Source organism: Phyllostomus discolor, chromosome 7 (assembly GCF_004126475.2).
Source record: "Phyllostomus discolor isolate MPI-MPIP mPhyDis1 chromosome 7, mPhyDis1.pri.v3, whole genome shotgun sequence".
Lineage (NCBI taxonomy): Eukaryota > Metazoa > Chordata > Mammalia > Chiroptera > Phyllostomidae > Phyllostomus > Phyllostomus discolor.
In genome coordinates this window covers 37,039,905-37,060,821 of record NC_040909.2, presented here as the reverse complement: position 1 = coordinate 37,060,821, position 20,917 = coordinate 37,039,905, and the positions used below count along the sequence as shown (strand labels likewise).

Here is a 20,917-nt window from a genome sequence, read left to right as displayed (position 1 = left end):
ACAAAGGATTCAATATTGTTCATCATAAGTAACTCAAATTATCACAATTCTATAAAGTGGTTCCACTTACTATTGACTTCCCAAGAGATATAAATGATAAGGCAACGTACAGCAGCTTCATACATATGTATGCACATACACACAGACACAGACCTATGCCTCCTATAGCTGAAGTTCTTATATTCTGAGAACCACTTATCTCCTTCTTTAAAAATCTTAATACTATCTATGAATCTTTTATGTCCTTTCCCCAGAAGAACTGCATAGATATTATCTAGTATATAATTTTAAGAGGGTTTACCCATCATCCAGAAACTCACTGGTAAGCCCTGGTTAAGATTCCTATTCTACAATTTCCAGGATTTTTGGTTTCATACATAATTTATGAACATGTGTGTAGATGTACCTTTGTGTGTACATAAAATATATACAAACATCACTAAAGCAAGCACCTAACTGAAAAATAGCATTTTTAAAGTTTATTTAGAAATTTAATGGTTTGATTCACTTACTCATTCAACAAATAATCACAGTAGCACTGTTTTTTTAAATGGGATTTGATTTCCAGCCTCCCCTAACCGAAGTTTATTTAACCAATAATGCTTGGAAAAACTACAGTAGGAATCTACCTGTCCTATTTATGACTCACAACTCCATATCCCTGGAAATACATCTTTTGTTACAGCTGCCTTCCCAAAAGAGAATCCTCTTTTAAGTTCACAGGTTAGAAAACAAAATCCCAGAAGGATGTGCCCTCTTCTTCCTACTTCATATCTTATGTATCCATGATACTCATTGTCATGAAAGAGTTGAATGGTTCTTCTCTTCTGAGAGAGAAACCCTTCTCTGACCAGCTGCATAAATAAGCCATTCATAAATTGAGAAAAACTTGCAATTTTACTGCTAGCCCTTATTCTTATCGAAGTCCTTTTTAAGATGTTAGTTTCTGAAATGTAAAGGTTTAGTTGCATGAGATTAGTCAGCTGGAAGAAGCAGGGAAGAGTACATGAGTGATCCCAAGAAGTCAGAGAAACTGTTACATAGGAATGACAGAGGAAAATAAAGAAAATATTTGAAGTAATTAGGTTACTAGGATACCTGCAACATATTCATCAATCCTAGGGAATCAAACAAAGAGGAAAGGAAGGGGGGAGGGATGAAAAGAAAGAGAATGAATGAGAGAGAGAGGTGGGAGGTTAAAGGGCAAGGGGATATAGAAGAGGGAAAGGAGAGGGACAGATATGAGAAGGACAAGTTTCTGAAATACAACCACATAATGCCAAAAAACCTCTCATCATTCTTACTTGTTATTTTGAGTACCCCTAGTTAGATGGCAGGTATTGGTTGTGAAAGGCAGGCAGCCTAATACAGTGGCAAGAGCACTGAACTGAAAAAAGAAAAGCCAGCACTTACTGAACATGCACCAGATAGTAGACATTCTTACATATTTTCTGTTAAATCTTCATAAAAATCTTGGGTATAGAGAGTATAATCACCATCTTACAGATGAGGAAAGCTTTACAATATTTAGAAACCTGCCCACTAACCAGTGCTAAGCCAGATTTCAAAACCAAGGCACCCTTGTCCATGTTCCTTCCAACACAGACATTCATTCAGTAGCCTAGTGTCAGTTCTGTTACTAGTTAGCTATGTGATCTTGGGCTATTTATTTAAACACTACCTCATTTACCCCCTCTGTATTAGAAACAACTTTTAGCTCTAATGATGTTAAAAACCTGTTCTGTGATTCTAATGGTCCCAAAGATTGTTTTAGCTTACTGTTTACTGCTTTAAACAAAGTTAATTCATTATTTTACTAGTCATGAAATCACCAACCTCAAAAAAAATCACCCAGAACAAACTACCCAACAAATTATTTATAGGTGATAATTTCATTTCCTCACTGTCCTAACAAACTCATAGACAGAAAAAGCTTAGACCAAACATACAAGGTCTGTCTGAGAAAAGTCCAGCCATTGTTAACATGATGATAACAGTTTGCAGGACCTCCATGTAACCTGGCAGCCAAGGTGAATAGACTGAAATGCACATACATGACTTCATTGTACTAGTCAGTGGAGGTGATAGATGCTGTTGAGTGAGCATGTGTACTGTGTGGCTGTTGCTTTCAAAATGACTGAGCAAATAAACCAATGAATCTGTATCCAGTTTTATGTTAAATTTAAACATTCTTCTGCAGAAACTATTCGAATGATTCAAAAGGCCACAGCTGTGGGCAACTGTTGATTGGCAGCTTCATCACAACACACCCACTCATGCCTCACTTCTCCGTGCAGAGTCTTTTGGTGAAACATCTAATCACCTAGGTGACTCAGCCCCCCTACAGCCTAGATTTGGTGTCCTGTGACTTCTGGCATTTCCTAAACCTAAAATCACCTATAAAAAGGAAGAGATTTCAGACTATCCATGAGAGTCAGGAAAATACAATGGGGCAGCTGATGGCAACTGGGAGAACTGTGTGAGGTCCCAAGGTGCATACTTTGAAGGGGACTAAGGCATCATTGTCCTGTGTACAATGTTCCTTGTATCTTCTTCAATTGATGTCTCTATTTTTCATATTACATGCCTCAATACAAGGGAAGGAAACACAAAAAGAAATGAAGGAATTGTGGGCAAAAAAACCCATCTTTGTTGGTCTGTAAAAAATGTATTTTTAGCTTTCCAGCACCACTTCTACCTAGCGTTTTCTTGCTGTCTGTAAATACTGTGTTATGTTTGGGCTCCATTTTTAGACACAGCATATTATTAGAAATTTCATCCTGATACAGATCACCAACTGGCAAAATCCTGACAGTCCCATTCCTAGTTGGGACACCACAAGGAATGGCTGAAAGAGCAGATAGATAAGAGTAGTGACAAGTATGACTGCATATACAAGATGAAACTGGACCAGAAATAGGACTGTACAAATTCTGGCAGATAATCAACAACAACGATTCAGTCAATGGCAATATTTCAATGCCTCAGTATATGGGGTTTAAGTGGATACAATTGGTCTCTGGGGTAGACTGGTATATTAATGGTCTCTTTGGTGTATGCCACTGTGTAGTTCCCTCCAGTACAGACTCTGGGTTTGGCCATGTCACTTGTTTTTGCCAAAGGGACATCAGCAAATGTGATACAAGTAGAGGCTTAATAAGCACCTGTGCAGTAGTGGTTATCCTCTTGGAATCCTGACACCATGTGGAGAGGAAGACCTAGATAATAGCCAGCACTAACCATCAGACATATGAGCTAGATGGTTCAGCCCAATCATTCCCAGATAACTGCTCATTAGTGACCTCAGGTGAGACCAGGAGAAGAACCATTCAGTTTGGCTCTGCCCAAACAGACAACCTACATTATCATAAACAAACAAATGTGTGGTTGCTGTACTAAGCCACTAAGTACTGGAGTGGTTTAGTACATAGCAGTAGATAACTGAAGCAGTACCATGCAAACAGTCACTGAAGTATAGTTTCAGGCAAATTTTAAACAGTAGGTTTGACTTCAGAGCTACGTGCCAGAAGAAATTACAACTCAGACCTATCTTAAATTCAGCCTTATTTTATAGATGAACTAGGCCTAAGAAGGTACAGTAACTTGTTTGAGATCATACAGCTAGTTATTGATAGTCATGACTGGAAGTCACAACTCCACTATTCTAGTAACATTCTAGTAAAATTCTCTGATCAAATATTGTTTTGAACCCAGGGGAAAGAAAAAAGGTCGCCAAAGCCTACTAAGATTGTAGATCTTAAATAGTTTGTTTAAGCCTACATTCCTCTGAAGACTAAAATAACTCAAAAATACACATTAAGAGGTAAAATATATGTTTTAATTTTAATGTTAATAGGATCTTTATTGGAAATGTAAATATGCGTATATTCTTACATAAAATTTTACTTTTGTCTTTTTCTCAGTTTTTAAGAGAAGACACTAAACCTTAACATATTACACTTTTAAAGTGTCAATTTTACAATTTCCTTTTCTTTTGTAAAATGATTCCTAAGTCTCAAGTTTTTAATTAACCCCTTATCGATCTTTTGCACTAAAGTTCTGGCATATGAGATGCCTAATATAGAAGTAAATGCCCCATATTGATAAGTTATTACTTCTGGGAAAAGGACTGGAAGGGCAGGGGGCCCATGGTCAGAATTAATTAGGATTATCTATAATGCTATAATAATTTTTTACAAAAGGAAAAATATCCACATATTACTTATACAATTAAAAACAAAAAACAAACAAGCTCTAGTTATATTAGACCAGTACACATTCTCAGTTCTCTAGCTCAAATTTCATTTCCAGAAAATGCTATGGCACTGTTTAATCTTTAATTGGGCAACTCAGAGTATAAAATAATTGAGGCACCTCAATTTCTGGTAGCTCAAAATTTTTTTTAAAAGCCAACTTTATGAGTTAATGACAGAAGAAAATGTTGAACTACAAAAATGTAAATATTGGGTTGGCCAAAAAGTCCCTTTAGTAAAATAAAGGCCACATTTTCCATTTTCACCAATAACTTTATTGATTTGGATATTTTGAGTATGCCAGCTATCTCCCATGTGGGAAAACACTTATTGTTCTCAATTAATGTCTTGATCACTAACAACTATAACTGATCTACTTGACTGTGGAGCACAGTCCAGCATAAAATCTCCAGCATGGAACTTCGCAAACCACTTCTGACATGTTCAATCAGTCATAGCACCTTCTCCATATACTGCACAATTTTTTGTGCTTGTTTCAGTTGTGGTTTTACCTTTCTTGAAATAATAAAGCCTGATATGCTGAAAATGTTGCATATTTTCTTTCATCTTCAATATTAAAATGGTTACACAAAAATTAACCAATTTTGGTAAGTTTTTTTAAATGCATGCTGATATGACAGCTGTCACAACACAATCTAACAAAATTATTATTTTTTAAAGGAATGGTAGATTTCTTTTTTCTTTTTTTAAAGATTTTATTTATTTATTTTTTAGAGAGGGAAGGGAGGGAGAAAGAAAGAGAGAAACATCAATGTGCAGTTGCTGGGGGCCATGGCCTGCAACCCAGGCATGTGCCCTGACTGGGAATCGAACCTGCGATACTTTGGTTTGCAGCCCACACTCAATCCACTGAGCTACGTCAGCCAGGGCTACAAAATTATTTTGAATGAAGTTAAAGACAGCTAAGTGTTACAGAGCCATCTTATGAAAAAAAGCAAACAAACTTTTGGCCAACACAATATTTATAAAAGAAAACAGTAAGACCATTTTCCAGCTATAATTAAAGGGTACATATGTACTGTGTTTAGTTTAATAATAATTCCTATGTATAAAAGAGGGAAATTTCTACTAAATATATAAATTTTATCTACTAATAAGAATAAATTTACTTGGAAAAAAATTCTCAAACCAAGTGATAATTTTCTGATACCAATCCACAAAAATTAATTTTTACTTAATTTTTTTTTTAACTTAAAATAAAATTGATGTTTTTACTTTGAAAACATACACAACACAAACCAAAGGCAACTTTTGGAAATCATACTTATAAACCTCAACTAAAGGCCTTTTCAAGAAATACTGTATAACTATGATACGTGTACACAGACCATGAAAATTACAAAATATTTTTTAAAAAAGACATGACTGTGAAAAGATACAGCCTCTTTGGAGTCTCTAATAATCACCACCAGCCTCTCTATCTAATCCTCATCCTACTCCACCTCTCTCTAGTTGTTGACATTAAAAGATCTTGCCTTTAATGATATTAATCTCTTTTTTTCTACTTCCTTAAACAGCTTATCAGTCTTCACTGAAGCCTCATTTTCCTTACAACACACTCCTTATCTTCTGAGGAAATTTCATTCATTCCAGGGGAGTCTTCAAGTATCACTTCATGTTAATGACTCTCAAATCCACATCTCCAGCTCTTTTCTCTAAGCTTCATATCTGCATTCCCAACAGTCAACCAAAGATGTTCTCCAGGCAACACAGATTTAACTTGTTTTAAACCAAACTGACCCTTTCTCCTTCCCAGCCCCCACTCAAAACTGAATGCTCTTGCTGTGTTCCTTGTATCAGTTAATGAATGACAGCCATATTAATAAACATTTTTTAATTTTTAAAACTCTTTTCCTTTTCACATCCTCTTTTCCCCTTCCTCCCTAAATCCTATTTGAAGTTACTCCTGTGAAGTATATTCCTTCATTCGTATTTCCACTGCTATCACCCTTTTCATTTCATTTGGTAATAGCCTCCTGGTTGGTCTCACTGCCTCTACTCTTTCTCTATTCTAAATTATAAACTATAGATTACATACCTAAAGTATATGTGTGTATATATATTTTTAAAATGTGTGTATAGTTATATATAATTACACATAATACTTTAAATATGTAATCAACAGACATTATTTTATAGTTTGAAAGTTACTGTTATAGGAAGTTGTTAAGCTCTAAAAGTATATATTGATATGCAGTTATATGTAATTTTTAAAATGTTCCTCATTTTAAGAGATACAACACTACTGTCTGTAGAATGAAGTCCAAATTCCTTAGCATGGCTCTTAGGGTCCATCACAATTTGACCCCAATTTATATTTCCAGCTTCTCCTTTTACCATCCTCCTCTTGAGTAATTTATATAGTTCAGCAGACATACCACAAACATGATTCAACTCTTTTCCTCTGCTTCTGCTAATTCCTATTACCTTGAAACAACCTGCTAATCCTCCACCAAACAAAATTAACTGTTCTCTCCTCTATGCTCCCAAATACTTTCTTCATACCTCCAACACAGAACCTATTATAATATATTAGTGTTAGAGTGAATACAAGTCTGCCTCTCTGACAAACTGGAAGGAAACTGAGTGTTATTCATCCTAACATTCCCATCCATTGTTTGCCATACAGAAGTGTTTATGTTTGTTTAATTGAATTGAGGACAGAGCCTCAGAGGTGATCTATAATTAAGGGTTTGCTAGAAAGAGAAGAATATGTCTAGAGGTAAAGAAGTCAAAAGAAAGACAACTAGGAAAATACAATGTCATTAAGCCGTTTTTTCCTGGGCAATCGTAAAGAGTCAAATGTGACACAGAAGCAGATGAGGATTAAAAAACTACCTTTTGTAACAGTAAAAATTATTTGCTATGGATACAGCTGACAAAAGCTAATATATTTAACAAATAAAGATGCATAAAAGATTTAACTCCAGCAAAAAAAGGGTGAAAAATGAACAACTATTCATAGTAGAAGAATGTAAAACATATGAAAAATTCTTCAAATTCACTGATAATCAGAAAAATATGAGTTAAAAAATTAAACATTTTTCACTTATCAAATTGGGAAATTTTTTTCAATGATAAGATCCAAGAAGAAAAGGGTATGAAATGGTTATGCCCATGCCATGTGTGGGGGGGACTGTGAATTAGTATAATACTTCTGGAGCTAATGTAAATATATATATAGAAGTAATCCTAAAAATAGATCCTTTGCCTCAGTATTTTCACTTCTAAAAATTTATCCCAAGAAAAATAGACATTCCAAAATGTATGCAGAAGGATGTTCACAGTAGCACCATGAATCTGAAAACATAAATGTTTACCAACAGAGAAGCAGTTAAAATAACAACACATTTCTATACAAAAATATTATATAACAAAATTTTTAAAGTATTTACTAACACAGGAAAAGGATCATTGTATGATGTTAAGTGAAAAAGGAAAAAACTGAATGTAGCATGAAATAAAAGAATGGGAAGAAATATATAAATTATTAACTGTAGTTCTTCCTGTGTAGAGTCCCTACCAGTCACTAAGATTATATAATAGTTGTATAATTAAGAAAAAATATGTTTTTAAGAGGTCATTTGATTTTCCTTAAAATGACTTTTGCAAACTTCAAAAAGGTTTGTAAGAAAAATGTAGAAGCCAGATTACAGAGATTTAAAAAGAAATAAGTAGTAAGAAGAAGAATACAGACAGTTTGTTAAAGAGTTCAAAAGCAAAGGAGAAACAAATTAGATGGTAGTTAAGGGGACTAAATCAAATAAAGCTTTACCATTTAAACTTAGGACACTTGAGCATATGTCAAATCAGAAAAAAAGAAATGCAGATGATGAAATTCAGGATACTAAAAGGGGAGAGAATAATACATGTAAATTATAGACCTCTACCTGTTATTAAAATACAAAGATACTGGTACAAAGACCATGAATGTGACACATATGTGGCCAATTACCTTTGTTTTAATCTACCCCAACTCAGACAATTGTTTAAGAAATAATAACGAATACAAACAGAAAACATATGACCAGATTAAAGTGAATTAATTACTTCTATTAGAAAAACTTCAAAAACAGATGTTCTTTGGAGGGATCAAATCCCGTGATCTTTGTATAAAACATATTCTTTCTGCCCTAGCTGGTATGGCTTAGTGGACTGAGTGCCGGCCTGCGAATCTAAGGGTCACCAGGTCAATTTCCAGTCAGGGCACATGCCTAGGTTGCAGGCCAGGTCCCTGGATGGGGGCATGTGAGAGGCAACTGGTGATGTATCTCTCACACAGCGATGTTTCTCTCCCTCTTTTTCTCCCTTTCTTCCCCTCTAAAAATAAATAAATAAAATCTAAAAAACTATAAATTCTTTCAACCATTCAACACAATATTCAATAGTACTAAATGTAAGGCACTCTGTGAGTGATAGCCTCTGCTTCATAAATATCATATTCAACTAGAAAATATAGATATTAAACAAATTGATGAGCAAGCATAATGCGCACTATGGAAAGAGACCCATTAGGTACTGAGGAAGCATATGACACCATGACAGGAATCAAATTAAAAATCAGATTCACAAACATGAAGACTACAGAAAAGGATTAAAAATGTCAAGCATATATTATTCTGTTGTTTTCAACACTTTATAGTTAGAGAAAGAATGAACATAAACAACAATGTTGTGATTAAAGATAATTATGAATAATACATACCTATACGAAGGTCTCTTTGTAAAACATTCTTATCATAAACATAGAAAGACAAATACTGGAAAGTTCTTGGAATCTCAAAGTAAAATTCTTCACTGAAAAATGGGCTAGAGAGAAAAGGGGGGAAAAACTCATTATTTTAAATTTAACACTGTCCTCAAATAATATTTTCAATAAAACAAATCAAATTACACACTAAAATGCCATAAAAGCTTCAAAATAATTCTCTATGCTAAGTTTCAACTAAATCCTGTATAAACCAAGCTCAACATTGAAAGAACTTCAATCACCAGGGTTGAGCTCTGAACAGATTTTCAGGAGTCATGTGAACAGAAGACTCAGTAATTACCTAGGGTCATGCTCACCTTTTAAAGTGGACACAAAGGACAGTGGAGGATAGTGTCATCATCTCCAAAATATGCAAAGCTATATTAATCACAAAAATATGACACCCAAAATGGGTAATGTTATGTGAAATGTTATTTAAAATATATTTTCAATATTAAAATAGGTTATTTCTTAATCAACTTTACTGTGCTATAAAGTACATATAACAAAATTCAATTTAAAGTATAAAGATTAGCTCTGGCTGGTGTGGCTCAGTGGACTGAACACCAGCCTGCGGACCAAAGGGCTGCCAGTTTGATTCTCAGTCAGGGCACATGCCTGGGTTGTGGGCCAGATCCCCAGTAGTGGGCATGTGAGAGGCAACCATACACTGATATTCGTCTCCCTTTCTTTCTCCCTCCCTTTCCTCTGTCTAAAAATAAATAAAATATTTTTGTAAAAAGTTGAAGATTAATGATTTTTGATAAGTTAATAAACTGTGTAGTCTACATCTCGATTAAGATATGGTAACATTTCTATATCACCATAAAGTTCCCTTTTGCTCTTCTACAGTTGCCCTATCACACTTGCCCCAAGCAACCATGATTTGATTTCTATCGCTATAGATAGATCTGGTGTGGAATTTCAGACAAATGGAATCAAATAATATGTACTCTTGTGTCAGCTTATTCCACTAAGCTTGATGTCTATGAAATTTTTTCCATTGTCTATGTACATCAACAGTTCTTTTGCTTTAATTGTGTCATAATACTTCATCTATGAATATTTCACAATCCATTCTCCTAGTGATGTCATTTGAGTTATTTCCAATTTGGGCTATTAAAAATTAAGCTGCTATGAACATTTTCATACAAGGCTTTCTTTGAACATAAGCTTTCAATTCTTTTGGGTAGGTAATTAAGAATAAAATTGCTGGGCTAAAGGGTAGGTGAATTTTTAATTTAGAAGAAACTGTCAAACTGTTTTCAACATGATTTCCAATCTTTTTACACTCCCACCAGCAATGTATGAGCATTCCAGTTATCCCATATCATTGTCAACTTTTGCTATTGAAAGTCTTTAAAATTAGCTATTCTAGTGAATGTGACATGATGAATTTATACACCTGTGTAATCTCTTCTTCAGTCAAGATATAGAACACTTCTATCTGCCCAGAAAGTTCCTCCTTCGTACTGTCACATGAACCACTGATCTGATTTTATTTTGACACATTATGTTCAAGAATCTATAGTGATAGGTATAAAGTGACTAAATGGTAATGGAAAAAAATACAATGAAGATTTTAAAAAAATCTATAGTGACAAAAATGGCTTAAAAATGGCATTTCCCTGATGACTAATGGTGTTGAGTGTCTTTTCATGTGCTTGTTGGCCACTTGCCTATCTTCTTTTGGGAAATACACATTTGGGTTTTCACCACATATTTTAAATGAGTTGTCTTTATTCTTGTTTTTTATTTAATCAAATTCTGGATACAAGTCCTTTGTCAGAATATATTCTCCAAGTTGTGGCTTGTGATTTCATTTCCTTAACAGTGTCTGTTGAAGAACAAACAGAAGGCTGAGATTTTATGAAATCTGGTTTATCCATTTTTCCCTTTAATAATTAGTACTTTTTGCATCCTATATAAAAAAATCTTTGCCTAAGAGTTTCTCCTATTAAACAGATTGTTTTTATAAATGCATTTTAAGAATGCTATTTTGACATTTAAATTCTATGAAGACAGGAATGTCTGAAATGCTATGAACATCTTGTCAAGAATTCCTGTCCTGAGAAAATTTAGTTTAAAAAACAAAAAGATACTTTGAAAATATTACCATAAAATGCAGTCTCTTTGGGATTTCACAACTTAAGGAAAAGATGAAATACAAAGTAAAATGCTCCTTGAGAAGTCTTTTCCAACTTTGTCCAGAAAACATTTGACTCAGCTTTGCAGTACTGGTCAACTTTTGTCAATATTTTTGTCACGTCAAATGTAACCAAGGTAAACTCTTAAAAGTTGGTCTGTCAAAATAACTTGTCTTCTAATTTGTCTCAATAGAAAAATCAATAGGAAAACAATTATTAGGCAAAGGCATGGCATGTTTAGGTATTTTTCTCCTTTGTATCATTTTATAAACAATTATAAAATAGAGACTTTCTTTTATAATGTCATCTACCTACACCTGAATAAGCCAAATAAAAATAACATGAGAATTACTGTATCATTATATCATTCCAATCTCAACAATATCCACATCTGGGTGCCATTTTTATTTTATAAATAAATTAATCCATTTGAAGAAAACTTTTCAACAAAATTGGTAGGAAGCAATGACTAGACTTACATAGTTTTTTAAACAATATTCTACTGTTCATTATCATTGACTGTGGTCATGCATATGACTCCTAAGGAAATTCCTGGTGTGGACAAGAGGAGCACCAGGTACAAACAGTACTGCTGTTACTCTGTTTATATACCACCTACTTTTTATAAGGATTTGAGTGAAGTACAGATTTAGGAACTATGGGTTCCATATGTGACTGTGACTCTGACTTACCTATTATGAAAGCTCTATCTCCAGACTACCTATAAAAACTATAATATCCAGAACCCACAAAAGATCTAAGTCAAGGGTGTCAAACATTTTCACTGGGGGCTACATCAGCCTCATGGTTGCCTCCAAAGGGCCAAAATAATTTTAGGACTGTATAAATGTAACTACTTAACTGTTAAGGAGTTGCAATTACATTCAGCCCTTTGAAGGCAACCTCAAGGCAGATGTGGCCCTTGGTGAAAATGAGTCTGACACGCCTGATCTAAGTGGTATCTACCGACTTTTGACTTAATAGCTTATCACAATATCCACAAAGGGAGAAAACACTGAAATGAACCTAGGTGAGCAAGGGCTTATATTATAGATTCTTTCACACTATTCTATAAGAAAAAAATGCCAGGGGGCACCTAGAATCCAAGAAGTACCTAGTCTAACTAACTAGTACACAGTCTGTATTGAATGACCTAAGGTTAACCACTGTTAGCTTTAAAGTATCTTCCAAGTTGCTATGCATCTAAAAAAATAATTTAAGATGGATAAAAATAATTATTTTATCATTTCATTTTCCTTAATACAAATATCTGTAAAGGTAAGGGTTAAAAAATAAAGTAATTTTAGTTATTAATTTAGAAGGCTACATATTACCACAAGTAATTGATTTATGGGCAATTATTAGTTTTGTATATCACTGATTTTTGTGTGATATGGAATCAGCATACATAAAGGAACACATTGAGATTTAAATAGTTTCAGGTCCCAATCTTAGTTTTACTTCAAACTTCCTTTATTATATGTACAAATTATTCAGCCTTTTGGTGACTCAGTTTCATCATTTATTACACAAGTATCAACAATTCTAATACAACAGGGACAGGTAATTTATGACTAAAGATGTGAGGTGTATTACGTCAAATTTTTTTGAGTTACTCCAATCTTTTCAGCTTTGTACAATGCCTTTTTTATGAAGAATCTATAGACACTCAAAAGTATAAATACTGACGATAAAGACATAAAGGGGAAAACTTCAGGGAGAAAAACAGTGAGTGCAAAGGACAAAAGATATGAAAAGAGCATCAAAATATACACATGGCATACAATTTGCATTAGTCATGACACTCAATTATTTCATGCACCAGATGTTCATTCCTACATCTCCTGACGCCCTTGTTTTGACTCTGATGTCTGAAAATGCCTGCGTCCTTCCCGCACAGCTCTGCACTAGAATGTCCACAAACACTATTACAGGGTAGAGGTGGCGCACTTCAATTTTATGAGTTAGAATTCACTGTTATGTTCTCAAAGTGCTGTTACACTTTCAAAAACGAGAAATTGACTAAAGAGTTAATTCCTTAAGTGACTTGTATAAGCTGTAATAAGTTATCCTCAAGAGAAGTAAAATGATGTAGTTTGAGAAAAGGTGAAACCAATGGGCAAAATTTAGCCTTGAGAACAAACTGAGGTCTATAATAGTTGTTTTAAAAAACCTGCGAGTGTCATGTGAAGGATGTTTGAAACTTGTTCTCTAGAAATCCAAAGGACAGAATTAAGAACAATGAGAAGGAAGATACATTTTGAGGCAGTGAAGGGCCACATGAAAGTAAGCACTGTGTCTCATCTTATTCTCCTGGATGTATTAATAAATAGCACCCAGCAAGTTTTTGGCATATACTAAGCTCTCCTTTTATTAGATATTAATCAACTAAAAATAGTAGCTTTCTAAGAGTCAGAATAGTTCCAAGACCAGACTGGCTACTTAGGAGTCAGTCAAGCAAATGCCAGATGACCACCTGTCAAAGATAATTGTCAGAAGGAAATAAGCATAAGGCAGTTAGTCCAGCTCAAAGACCAGTAAGCTCCTTCAAAGTCTGAGATTCTGTAATTCTAAAATTAAATTCAGAAGGTAAGAGAAAAATAAGTTCCATATGAAGAAAAGTCTTTTTGATGAAGTCTTGAAAGTATATAAATGTATTGATAAATATGTATCTGTATATAACATGAATGATAATTTACCAACTTTTACAAACCTTAAAGATTTTTCAACAACTTGGGTACGATAAACTTCTTCCTGATCCAAATTTATGGTGCAGAAACAATCTCTCATTTTGTTGGGTCCAGGATACGGCAATAAATTTTTTGCTTCACCTGTTGGCACAAAAATTGAAATTGGTGTTAAATATCACCAGCTGTTTCATGCTAAGCCTTATATTAATTCATCTGAAGGAACATATAAGATGTAGTACAGGGAAAAAAATTAGTGATTAGAGAAAGTTGATCAACTTGTTTTAAAGAAGCTATGAGGGAGGAGCTCTGTGTAAAGAGGCAAGTGAGGTCATATTACATCACTGAATTCCTGGCCCTGGAAAAGTGCAATTCCTTAACTTGTGCTGTCCATCCCATCCCACCAGCACCAACTCAAGGGCTGACCCTACAATTAATCCTTCTTTCCTATACCATCATTAATTTTCCTTTCTAATAGACCATTCCCATCAGTACATAAGTAAGCTTTGGTATTGCCCAACTTTAAAAAAGCACAAAAAGAAAAAACAAACCTCCTTTGACTCTACCTCCTCCCCTGTGATATCATTCCATTTCTAGACTCCCTTTGACAGCAAAACTTCTTGAAAGCAATTATCTCTAATTTAATTCTCATCTTCCATTCATTCTTCATCTCTTTCCAATTAGCTTCTAACTCCATGAGACAGTGAAACTGCCTTCCACATTGCCAATCCCAGTGGTTACTTCTCTGCCCTCACCATACCTGATCTGGCAGCACTATGTAAAGTAAGTGAACACTAACATCCACCTTTAAAATGCCCTCTTCTTGGCTTCCACAATTCTGGCTTTCCTCCTGCAACACTGGCCCTCTCTCCTGATTTCCCTCTCTCCTGACCTCTGAATATTACAATGTTTCAGGGCTCTGTTATGGACCACCTTCTCTTCTTCCCCTATGCAAATTTCTTCAGTATAAGGTGTTATGATGTCTCCCAAATCTGCATTTCCAGGTCTCATATCTCCTCCTTAACACTGGATGCAAATATCCAAGTTCCTCCTTGAATTCCAGTAGACATCTCAAATTTAACAAGTCCCAGACAAATCATCTGATTTCCTCCCCTAAAATATTCTCTTCCCCCAGTCTGCTACCATCTTCCTCTTTTTCTCGCCATCTTCCCCAAACATCCCACCCCACGTCAATAAATCCAGTAGACCTCTAAAATGAACTCCAAATCCAACCAATCCTCAATCACCTTCACCGGCAGCACTCTGCAATCTACTCTCTATCAAACAGTATAATCTTCTAAACGTATCATTCAGGTTAATCACGCCCCTGCTCCAATACCATTCCATTTCACTTGGAATACAATCCCTTTTCTAAATTCCCACTTTCAGGGTCGAAATAGCCCTCCTGAACTGTCCTCTCTGACCTCTTCTCCTGCCACCCTCTCCAGTGTTCACCTTCTTTCCATTCATCAACCATGCCAAGCTTGTTCAACCTTAGGGCCTCTGCCTGGAATGCTGTAACCTATAGCTGGCTCTTATCATTCAGGTCTCAGCTCAAATGCCACTTCCTCAGAAAAACCTTCTTTGACTATTGTTACTACATTTCTGTTTCTTTTCATGATAGCATTTATAACTATCTGAAATTCTGTTAATATTACTTAAGTGGCCCTGGCTGGTGTGGCTGGCTCAGTGAGTTGAGCGCAGGCCTAAGAACCATAGGGTCATGGGTTCGATGCCCAGTCAGGGCACATGCCTGGGTTGCAGGCCAGGTCCCCAGTAGGGGGTTTGCAAGAGGTAACCACACATTAATGTTTTTCTCCCTCTCTCTCCCTCCCTTTCCCTCTGTGTAAAAATAAAATAAAATCTTTAAAAAGGAAAAAAAATAATACTTGCAGAAATTTTTAAAAAAATATATTAAGTGTTTATTTTCTGGTTTCCTCATTCTTAAGGCCTGAGAACTTGCTGATTCCTAAGATCTAAATTAGTGACTGCCATATAGTAAAGGAAGGCACTTGAGAGTATTCGTTGAATGAATATTAAAGAAGACAGTAAGTCTAGTTTTGAAGTTCTTATGAGATACTCATGGGCCACAGGGACACACAAAAGTGTAGGTGTTGAAATCGGACCCCAGTGTACTAAGTTAGCAAAACAAGGCAGTTGACACAAGGAAAGGAGGTTTGCCCTAACAATCATTAAACCAATGTTCCTGTCTTACCTCTGATACTAAGTGGCTCAGTGACTTCAGACAACTCACTGAGGCACAATTTGCCTGAGGAATGTTTGCAATAGATAAACTTAAGTGTCTTACTGATTATCAACTTTAAAATGAAATTCCATTTAAACCAATATATTTTAAAGAAGTTCATTAGAAACTTAAACACCTAGGACAAACCCTAAAACAAATACTTTTTAAAAATTAAAATGAGAAAATCAATGGGAAGGCTCATTTTTATTAAGATACTCATTGTTATTAAATTTGTCATTAAGAAATTTTTTTAAAAAATCAATTTACCACTTAAAATATATAAAAATACTTACATTCATCTTGAGTAAGATTCAAGGAATCTAGTCTTTTAAATGAACCCAAAATTACCCCATGTGGGTTGGATTTTACAAATAAACCCATTTATTAATGGGAAAAATAATACATATTTGATTCTGTATCCATCCATTCTCTTACTCAAAAGACTAGGCATCCCTCCTCTCATCTAAAACCCATCTATAGTTTGCCCATCTACCTGTGCTCTCTCTACCCCATTCCCTCCCTCTCACTCCAGGGCTCTGATCACAATTCTGTTTTCATTATTTTCAGACTTTTTCTCCTTCAAGTCTTTCCTTCTTCTTCAACGTCTGCCCCCTGTGTAATTTGTGCCTTGTTTTTTTAACGAAAAATCCAACAAGGTCACTCTATAGGGCCTGGAATGTAAACACATTTGGAATTAAATAACAGACATGCTCCATATCCAATGAGGACATTTGAACACTAAATCATTGCCCTTGAATGTGTTCCTGTTTTGCTCACATAAGTGCACTTTAAGAAAACTACTCTATTAAATGTATACATATTTTATCATCCATCTTTTTAAGAGGGAGACAATGTGGATTATGTTGTCTACAGCATCCAGTGAACTTAACATTATCAGATATTTACTAAAAAATACATTTTAAAAGTTCTATATAATATATAAAATGCTCTCACATCATTTCTTATAAAAGCAGTTATCATAATCTGTATTCTTTGAGTATCTGTCACTAATGTTCAAATAAACTACATTGAAAGGAATTCATCTAATCAATGCCCAGCTCACCAATCGATCATACAAATACACTGATTAAATGAGCTATTAAGACTTTAAACTGCAACTCCAAAATTGGCACTTTATTAAAAATATAAATCAAAATAATTAAATATCACTTTATAAAAAAATCAAAAGTGAAGTAGCTGAATAAAAATAATGTACCCATTTTATCTCTAAGCAGAAAAAGATTATAGCACATACTTCACATCAAACTACACAAAAAGACAAAAGTGAGGAAATCTGAAAGACTGTACTTGTCCTGCATGTGATATTTGCTTTGGGCCTCACTAGTTCTAGTTAATCATGGTATATATATAAGCAAGTGCGCTGGACCAAAAACCAAAAACAAAGCAAAACAAATGCTGCTCCTTAAAAGGCAAGCTTCTCGAAAACTTCCTCTACAATCTCTGCTCTAATCCCTTCCTTCCTACTCACACAGTCTGAACCTGCAATTTGGCTTCTGACCCTATTTCTTTACTAGGACCTTTTAGAACACTAATAATATTAAGTGCTACAAAATTAAATGATTGCTTTTCAGTTTCCACCTTATTCAACCATGCTTCAGTATTTGATTATGCTGATCTAGTCTCAGTTCAGGGAGCCCACCCATTCTGATTTCTTTTACTCCCTTGTTCAGGCTTTTCATCTACTACCCATGCCTTAAATGTGAAACTTTTGGCATCTATAAACCACTAAATACTGGTGGAGCACCAATTTTAGGTACTTTTTGAAATGTGTCACTATAAAACAATAAATTATACTAAAAATACTTCTATGTTTCTCCACATCACTTGATGGTATTATTTGCTACCTTTCTCAATTTATGCATAACCCATTTGATGGTGGTAGCCTTATGGAGAATCAGGATCTATCTGTGGTACATGTGGTGGATCAATACTGGTCCTTGCCATCCATCTCAACATCATTTGATGTATGACTCTCTGCATTGCAGAAACTAGAAAGCTAAAAAACTACATTTCCCAGCCTGTCTTGCATTTAGGGTTGTGGATATGACTTAAATTCCACCAATCGGATGCACTCACTAGCAATCCTGGGGGGTGGGGGGGCGGTAGAAGAAAAGGGAGATTGCATTTAGGATGCTTCTGTTAACAAGCACTGTCATGGAGATGTCCAAGTTTTCTGCGGCAGCATTTGCAGAGGTCCTTGTATCCAGTAACAGGTTTCACAGGTGTCAAGAAGGGCACAAGGCATCCATTCTGTCATACAGGTTTGTGGCAGGTGTAGCTTGGCTCTACAGCCAGCTGTAGTGACAACTTACTGATGAACATGGCAGCTTACTGATGGCTGTTTCCTAACAGTGGCAGCTTCCTGATCATGGCAGAGGTGGCGAGGTTCTAAGCCACACAACTAAAAGCTATAGCTTCCCAATTCTACAGATACCTTTCTGATCCTAAAAGAGACAGTGACTCTCTTGGTGATCTAGCTGCAGTGTGGCTTTAAATGTCATTCCTGAAAGTTCAACATAGAGTCCATTTCCATAGTCTGTCCAACAATTGTATAAGCCATTTGAAATCTTTTACAAAATCTTTCTGTTTAAACTAGCTAGAGCTGAGTCTGTAAACGTAACCCAGGACTAGTTTCTTTTCTTACCCGTTTTTCTAACAAATCAGAAAATTCCACCCTACATTACTAGTCATTAGAGTTTGGTAAATCTTTCAGCTAGATGTGGCTATCTGGATCAAACATGGACTCAGAAATGATAAAGCAGTATCTCACTAAAAACTACTTTTACTCTTTCATTAGGTAGTGAGTTGAATAGCATAGCACATTCAAAAGGTAAATGCTTCAACTTGGGAAATGGAGACAAATGGATCTTAATTTTCTGTTGTTGTATCTGCCTCTGGCAAACATTTCTTCATTTCCTCCTATACTATCTGGATATGGTTTTTAAAATATGCTCAACAGCCCTGGCTGGCGTAGCTCAGTGGATTGAGTGCGGGCTGCAAACCAAAGTATCGCAGGTTCGATTCCCAGTCAGGGCACATGCCTGGGTTGCAGGCCGTGGCTCCCAGCAACCGCACATTGATGTTTCTCTCTCTCTCTTTCTCCCTCCCTTCCCTCTCTAAAAATTAAAAAAAAAAAAAAAAAGAAAACTCAACAATACATCATGTTTCCATGCATTTTGGAGTGTCAAATTCTCAACATTCAAACCATGTGTGCCATTTTGGGTACCTCCATCTTAGCCTTAAATTTATGTATCATATTTTGATCCTAAAGTAGTAAGATTCAAGTATTTCAGACATTCAATATATTGCTGAGATACTTGAGCAAGACAAATGAAATAATGGAAGTGGTTTTTACTTGCATTTGAATGAAAGCAGAAATGTTTTCAGCTTATCCCTCACTTAAAAAATTCTGTCCGTGCCAGGTACTACAATATGCAAAGACAGATATTTATCCTACAAGAGCAGATATTTTGGCCCTAAATAGTATAGTCCTGATTATATTTACAAATGTCACTATTTCCTTTACCAGTGAATCAAGATCAGAAGGCATATTATTGACAAAACAACTGGTCCTCTATGAAGAATAGAGGCTTACCTTCAGGCACAACACCTTTTACTCTGTAATGATACCCAATCTTGTTGAATTCATAAATGGTACTCCTTAAAAACTTTTCTAGTTTACATTATGACTTACAATATAATTGTCAGGTAATTTAAAGAAAACTCTCCCAAAGCATGGACTTTTAGAGATGAACAAAATCATCTCCACAGGGCATTTCTTCTCCCTCCTAGTGTACTGCAAGTATGCCAAGAACACCTTCACACTACACATCAGTGGTTTTTGTCCAACCATAAAATAAAATAGCCTCTTGCCCACTCATGTGATAGTAATTGTTTCTCTGCATCATAGCCTGCAATATCATACATAGCTTAAATAAAATGCCCTGTGTAGCTTGGATCCCCTCTCCCCGTCATACTGTTGCCAGTCACCTTTTCAATATGTAAACCTATATATCACCCTATACTCAAAAATCTTCAATGGTACAACACTATCCAACTGCAGGATAAAAATCTAAAATTCCTTAATATGGCCTATGAACCCTTCATGATCTGGTACCTTCTATTACATGTCTGGCCTCATCTACTTACTTAATCTTTATCCCCACAAGTTAAGCTTCTAGCAGTACTGTATTTTGGGTTCCTTGGACACATTGTGTTTTCTCAAGCCTCTGTACATCTGCAATGGAATTTTCATTGTATGAGATGCTCTTACCTGTTTTTCCCCCAAAAAAGATCTGTTTAAGGGCATCTTTACAAAGTCTTCCCTCAATTCTTAGGTAGTGATATTACTCTTTCCTTTATTTCCTTACATGTACTTCTACTACAGTGATAATATTGTATTGCACTTGAAGCATTTCATTCAACAAATAATAAGTGCCTACACCATGCCAGGTACTTTTCTAAATGCTGGGGATATAACAATGAATAAAAATAGGTCTCTGTGCACATGGAACTGTTATACAATCTACACAGGGAAGATAAACATCATTAACTCTTAAACAAGTAAATAATATTTATTGCTATAGAAGAAACAAAGTAGGGTAAGAGAGTTATACAGTGCCAGGCCCAGAGGGAGTAGAGCAATGTTATTTTATACTGGGACTCAGGGAAGACCTTTCTACAAAGATATTTAAGCATACTCCCAAAGGAAGTCAGTGAGGGACTGAGCCATGTGGATATCTGGGGAGAGGGATAGACAAGCAGAAAAAATAATATATGCAAAGGCGCTGAGA

General features: G+C 35.3%; 1 protein-coding gene and 1 long non-coding RNA gene across 2 annotated transcripts in view; one reads left to right on the top strand and one right to left on the bottom strand.

The window, feature by feature from the left end:
• LOC118501620 overlaps positions 1-20,917 on the top strand; it is a 92,246-nt gene that overhangs the window by 15,416 nt on the left and 55,913 nt on the right. The window lies entirely within an intron of this gene.
• The window catches only part of RASA2 (RAS p21 protein activator 2), a 123,567-nt gene that overhangs the window by 85,166 nt on the left and 17,484 nt on the right, over positions 1-20,917 (bottom strand). The window contains 2 exon segments of the mRNA XM_036030739.1: positions 8,980-9,083; positions 13,885-14,002. Of these exon segments, the coding sequence (XP_035886632.1) occupies positions 8,980-9,083; positions 13,885-14,002 (222 nt within the window).